Here is a 7,174-nt window from a genome sequence, read left to right on the forward strand (position 1 = left end):
CCCACATGACTCGAAACATCTCTTCGCATGCCCGGAAAACCCGACAACCCTAACGGCCTTGTCCCTGTGGACAAACCCCACAGAAGCTGCACGCTTCCTAGGGTTGCCGTTAGTGGAACTTGACGACAACGACTGAGATACCAACCGTCCTGGGCGGGGTTGTTGTAGCCGCTACAACAACAACAACAACAACCAACAACAAATGCATGCGATTTATCTTGTTTATAAACACGTTTTGTTCATTTAACTGGTTCAAGCCCATTTAACATGGTGTTATTACATTTCACAAATTTGTATTTCTTTCATTCAATACCCACATCAAGCACAGGGGTCTAAAACAAAGAAGGAACCAAATAAAACTTATTTTACTTTGAAGCTCTCTTAGGACCAGTTTTTCAGTGCACGGTAGTGGTTTAAACTCAAATTAGCCAATCAAATGTCAACCAGCTGTTCAATTTAAACGCAGTTTACTTAATCTAAGTTTAAACTGGCACTGAAAAACTGGCCCTTAATGGAAATAAATACTTAAATTCTAAAGAAAAGTCGCTAATTCCGCTCAGGGACTGTTCTTCAGTTTAATTTTTAGCCTAGCTCTTAAGATCCTACCAGACGTGACAATGCAATATATTTCGAAAAGGCTGTCAAATTGCAAAATTTCAGAAAGCAGTTGCATGAGCAGTCACACCTTGCATGTAAAGTGTCTTTCGGAAGAGGTTTTTTATTTCCCGAAAGGCAAATTGCAGATTGCTAGTGCAGCACGAGCAAGTTGAAATATATTTCTGAAATCGATTTGCGCTCTCTGAATTGCAGTAACATTTTGCAACTTTTATTTCTGAAACTGATTTCCGAAATGTGACAGCAAGGTCTTCTGGCTGTTCATACATCGAAATAAAATGTGTCTGTCTCAATTTGACAGCGAATTGCGTGGAAAATTGGAAATATTGCCACGTCTGACACGCTCTTTATGAAGTGTGTGCACAATTTCTGATTTACATCACACAATTTGATTTTAGGGATATTTTTTAAATAACATTAATATCATAACATTATTAAAATTTTTTGTCGTTTGTTTTTTTTTTCAGAACAACCATACGCTGGTGATGTATGTATGGAATATTTTTAAATGCTAGATATCACATTTTGTTTTTACCACCTTCGCATTAACACCCTCACGTTTTGGTTCTTTATGTAGTTATAATACGCATGTGCATGTGTATGCATTTAAACGTACTCATTAAGTACATTGTATGTATAGTAGTTTCATATTATATTCTTTGTAGTTAGAAATACTTAATAAACTTGTTCGTTTCTGAGTTGTTACTTACATACGACGTTTCTGCCCACTATATAGGTTGACATTGGCTGTGTGTACATAACACAAACTTACATTCACAGACGACGGTAGGAAAATTACTAACTTGAAGTGTCCATTTTAAATGCGTTAATTTTATCCTTCAGCTGTTGGCATAGAGTTAGACCTACGGTAAACAACACAAGCACGTCATTGAGCCAACCCACAGAGCACTCAGCCTGTGTGGCCTCCATTTTCATAGTGCCCTGCACGTTTAACAATTGATAAATCGCTATTATGAGTTTATGGCATTGTAAAAAGAAAGATATTGCTTGATCTTCTGGTAGATTAGGTGTGAGCGATTTCTGGAATATATGTATATATAAAATTACTGGCTATTAAATTTGTATTCTTATTTATGTTTATAGCATAATTCTACATATATTCGGCTCACCATATTTCGCCCTTTCATAAGTTCGTCGATTGCTTTCTTCTTTGGTATTATGAGACTAGTGCGACCTCGCTGAAGAGCACCTATCAATTCACCTATGATTTGCAGCACCTCCTCACGAGATCTGGGGAAATATTTAATGAAAAATCATAGAATAATAAGCATTACCGTGCTAGGCATCTAAACAAAAATAGCATAACATTTTATTTAATTAACTTTACATGATGCAATTTGGTTTTTGTTATTTAATGGCCTTATAACAAATATATTCAACAATCTTTATTGAGCTTGAGGCCGTTTTTAATGAAAAACTTATTGTGGAAAAGCAACAATAATTTGAAAAAATGGTAGAAGTGATAGCTATTTCGGAAATCACCACATTTCCTCATCAGACTTCTTTCAGTAGGATTCGAACCGACGATCCCACTGACTCAGCCAGTTGCCTACGCACTGTGTTAAGTTCGCCTTGTGAATTATTGTTGCTTTTTTCCCACTTTTTCATTTGTTAAGCCAACACAATCAAGCGCAGCTATTCCGCTGCAATTCACACTTGATCATGTGGTTGTTGGTTTTTGTTAATAATTCTATTTTTAGAATGTTTAACTTTAAGGTGTGCTCGTCCTTAAGTTATTGGTTTTTTGTTATTTTATGTCCTTATAAAAATTATATTCAAGAATTTTTATTGAGCTTGGGGCTAAATTAATGATGCTACGCTTAATTGTATTTATATTATTTTAAAACTCATCCTCGTAAACGTGTGAGCTTCTGTCGTAAATACAGGAGGGCCGCCAACTATATATTATTATTATTATTATTATTTATTTATTACGGCCAAAGCCTAATTCGTAAATTGGAATATATTACAGAGTTATCTTATAGCTAAGGTTTTACAATATTCATATAATTTTGTTTTAAAGCCTGTAATTTGGTTGCAACTTTTTATGTCCATAGGCAGATCATTGTAACTTTTCAGACCCTTGTAGAAAATATTCTGTTGATCAATTTCAGTTCGGAAAAACGGCAGTTTGAAATTATGCTTGTTCCTCGTATTTATGTTGTGAGTATGCTCAATTAATACTATATTTTTATTTAGATACTCAGGTACATTTCCATGTTTGATATTAAATATGAACTTCATGGAGTGGAAGAAAATTTTTTGTTTCACACTTAACCAGTCTAAAGACTTTAACATGACCGCTGTTCGTGTATCTTTAGGTTTCTGAAGAATAAATCTCATGCATCTATTTTGAAGCTTTTGGAGTTTGTCTACTTCTATATCCGATATTATGAATAGAATGGACGGGCAGTACACGAAGTGTGGTTCTATAATTGATTTATATAAAATTATTTTGTATTTCTTTTGTATGAATTTAGTTGTTCTCTGCATAACTCCTATTTTATTAGCAACTTTTTCAATTGTATAATTTATATGATCTTCAAATTTGAGTTTACTATCAATTATTATTCCTAAGTATTTTATACTGTTAACTCTTTGTAAGATTTCATCATTTATTTTTAGCTCGGTTATATCATCCTCATTGATATTTCTCCTTGTTATTATCATGTATTTAGTTTTATTAATATTCAGTTTCAGTCTATTACCACACAACCATTTATACAAATTGTTAAGTTCATGTTGCACTTTGGCAATTGCAGTATTAATGTTATTTTCGCTGATCATCATTAATGCGTCATCAGCAAAGAGTCTAATTTCACAACCTTCGATAGCATTGACTATATCATTTATGTATATAAGAAATAGTATAGGTGCCAACACTGTGCCTTGAGGTAACCCTATGGGTACCTCTAATTCATCAGACATCACATCATTAATAACTGTTTTCTGCTTTCTCTGCTTCAAATAGTTGCGGAACCATGTAAGTTCCGTACCAGTTATGCCAATCCGCTGCATTTTTTTTAGTAAAATCTCCCTATCCACCGTTTCAAAAGCTCTTTTGAGGTCAAGGAAAACTGAAACCACTACTTTTTTGTTGTTAAGCTCTTGTTTCCACTCAGATATCACCAAGTTCAGCGCTGTCTCACAGGAATGGTTTTTCCTAAACCCTGACTGTTGGTAGACTAGTATATTGTTTGCTTCAAGATGATTCACTAACTGATTCTTAACAACGACTTCGAGAATTTTAGCATCACTTGGCAGGGTATTAATGGGTCTAAGTTCTTCAGGTTGCATTGTCTTTTTAACTTTTTCCACCGGTATTATTATTGACGTTTTCCATATTTCAGGTACCACACCATCATCAAGGCTGTTATTGATTATTTGAGCATAGAAATAACCGGTATACGATATACAATCTTTTAGTACACCTTCGGATAGAAGTTTTCTGCCTCCTATTTTATATTTAAAGTCTTTTAGGATGTGAATGACTTCATCAGTGGTGATTTTAACAAACTTTAATTCTGAATGAGCTTGTGAATCCTCTATTTCTACTTGACAGGTTTCTATGTTATTATTAATTTCAATCACGCTGTTTACAAAAAATTTATTAAGACCATTCGCCAGATCGGTTTCGTTTTCAACCAGTATGCCGTCCAATATCACCTTTCTTATCCCTTCATTATCTTTATTTAGGTTAACCGTTTGTTTGAGGTACTTCCACATTTCTTTAGCATTGTATTCATTCATAGTGATTTTATTCTCCATGTACTTTATTTTTTTTAATTTGACTAATTTTTTGTATGAATTATTTATATTTTTATATTCATTCCACTCACCAGTTTGTACCGCATGCATGTACATATTATATTTGTATTTATTCATTTGTGCCAATTCTCTGTCGTACCATTTATTCATTAACTTGATATGCACTTCTTTCTCGTAGGTTAAACTTTCCATAGCCTGAATCATAATGTTATTAATTAATTGAACTTTTACATCAATAGATAAGTTTTGATTAAAATTGAAGTTAAATGATCTGAGGATGCTTATTAATGTATCACTATTATATTTATCCCAAGCTATAATTTTCTTGGTCAGTCTCATCTTGTATGCTTTAGACGGTTTAATATTAAATTTTATAGTTTCATGATCAGATATTTTGTATTGCTGCAAATTAGTACAATGAACTTCATCTGAGTTTGAAAATAATAAATCAATTTTCGACGCACTTGTATCTGTGATTCGCGTATTAAATTCAATTTTTTGGCTCATACCCATCATAGCAAATATGTCTTTTAATTTAATACTATATGTTGATATACAGTTCATGTTAATATTAAAATCACCGACTACTATATTATGATTACTTTTTTCGTATTTATCAATTAGAATTTCATTTAGGTATTCTACAAATGCTGCATCACTAGTGCTTGGGGAGTGGTACAGAACACCAATCTGCCACTTTTTATCAACCTTTTTCAGTTTTATTATAATGCACCATACGTTATCATTTATGTTATCATTATAAATTTCTTTAACAGCAATTGTACTATGTACATAAACTAGCACACCTCCTGTGTGCCTGCTATGGGAATCACATCTTATCATTTTATAGGTTGCTATTTCTAATTCATTATCTAGAATATCTTTGGTTGTACATGTTTCAGAGCACAGGATGATGCCTGGTCTTTGAACTTCCGCCAACACTTCCAACTCTGGTTTGTTAGCTACTATACTATTTATGTTTAAGTAGATACATTTGAAGTCATTATTGGTGTCCTTTGTGGATCTTTTTTGGCACCTCGATGCACTACGTTGCATATAATTAGCATGGTCCAAGTGAGCCAGTGGTCTTATTGCTAGTTGCTAATACCCTAGCCTTTGTTTTTTTACATTTAAGTGCTTTAAGTAGACTGGGCAATGTCTGCTATTGTACGGGTGATTGGTGTCAAGCCCTAGATTCAATTTCTCATTAGCTTTAATACAATTTATGCACATGATTTTATGTTGATCCTTGCACTCCATGGTTTTATGATTACCCAAGCATTTATTACAAACATCTTCATTTTTGCATTCACCAGCTTTGTGGTTGTACCCTTTACATTTAAAACACATTGTTATATCAACACCATCGTATACTTTGCACCTTTCCCAACCTATATTGAGTTTATCTAATTTTAACGCTTCAGTAAATATTTCCACGTCAACCTCAACTATTGCATTATAATAATTTTTGTGACTAACTTTAACATTATATTGCTTAATAATTTTAACATCACCCTGTTCAAAGCATTTGTTTTGTTTACGTAGACATTCAGTTAACTCAACACCATTCTTTTCCAATTGCATACCTGTTATGAATAATCTAGGTTTATATTCACGAGGTATCTTTATCTCATATTCATTACTAATTTCTTTGTCCATAATTTCTTTTATTTTGTCTCTTTCATTTTCATCAACACTATCGATCACCATAATGCCATTATTACCAGCTTGAATGTCTGTTATCTTTAGTTCCTTAGGATTAATTTTATTGTTTAGATCTTTCTTGGTTTTTTCACACGTTTGTTTGACTTTAGGTTTAACAATAATAGGAGTACGTTTCTTTAGTTCAGGCACTGTAGTATCTTTGCTTTTGTTTACACCTGCTTTGTTATTATTTTTCATTGCTTCTGCGTATGACAGACCTTTTTCGATATTATTGCTATTGATTTTCTTTATTTCACTGTGCACCTTTTCGTTGTCTTTTCCGATTGTCTCCGTTTTATTTTTTACTTCTTCGATCATTTCATACAAGCTTTTTATCTCACCAACTTTCTTTTCAAACAGCTTTTGTGATCTTTCCATCATTGCCACTCTCTGTGTGTACCGACCCTCTACAGCTTCTAAAAGTGCTTTTATTTCATTTTGACTTTTCAACATTACATCTTCAAACTCGCTTTTATATTCATTTAATATTGAGTTATTTTTGTTTACACTCATTTGCATATCTTGCAGCACCAAGTCGACATTCTGTATATATGTTACGCACTCATCACACATAAAGCGTACCATTTTTTTCTCTTCAAACATCTCCACATTGTATTTGTCAACACCCGCGCATGTAAGGCTCAAATGATACACCTTTTTGCACACTCCTTCACAACGTATACCGCTCTCTCCTCTAATGGAGCGACTGCACTTTGCACACAAACTCATTTTTTTGAGATTCGCTTTCAGTGAGTTATCCGTTTGTTCTGCAATTGTATGCGTTGAAATTTGTTTATTTGAGTCTTTTTTCTCACCGTTAATATTTTTTAGTAATTAAATTATAGAATTTTGTTATTTTTCACTTAAAGTTGAACTATATTTTTTGATTTTCCCTCACTTTTTGAGTCTCTACCTCGTTTTAGGTTGTTTTTACGCCAAACAAAGGCATTTTGCCGTTTTTAAACACGAATTTTCCGGAGCTAAATTATACACATCCATCGTGACGTTGGTGTACGTACATATGTAGCTATGACGGGCCGTACAGGGTATAAAAGTGTCGCAAAAA

At 33.3% G+C, this 7,174-nt stretch overlaps 1 protein-coding gene across 2 annotated transcripts in view; it reads right to left on the reverse strand.

Moving 5' to 3' along the window:
- The window catches only part of LOC118734045 (protein rogdi-like), a gene marked incomplete at its 5' end in the record, with an annotated part of 78,914 nt that extends 77,048 nt beyond the window's left edge, over positions 1–1,866 (reverse strand). The window contains 2 exon segments of one of the 2 annotated variants that reach the window (XR_004992322.1): positions 1,326–1,656; positions 1,746–1,866. Coding sequence is in view for 1 of the 2 variants with exons in the window: in XM_036463739.1 (XP_036319632.1) it covers positions 1,414–1,656; positions 1,746–1,866 (364 nt within the window). 2 annotated transcript variants of the gene reach the window in all.
- Positions 1,867–7,174: the final 5,308 nt, after the last annotated feature.

Source organism: Rhagoletis pomonella, unplaced genomic scaffold (genome assembly GCF_013731165.1).
Source record: "Rhagoletis pomonella isolate Grant_MI unplaced genomic scaffold, Rhpom_1.0 Rhpom_scaffold_00002, whole genome shotgun sequence".
NCBI classification, from domain to species: Eukaryota; Metazoa; Arthropoda; class Insecta; order Diptera; family Tephritidae; genus Rhagoletis; species Rhagoletis pomonella.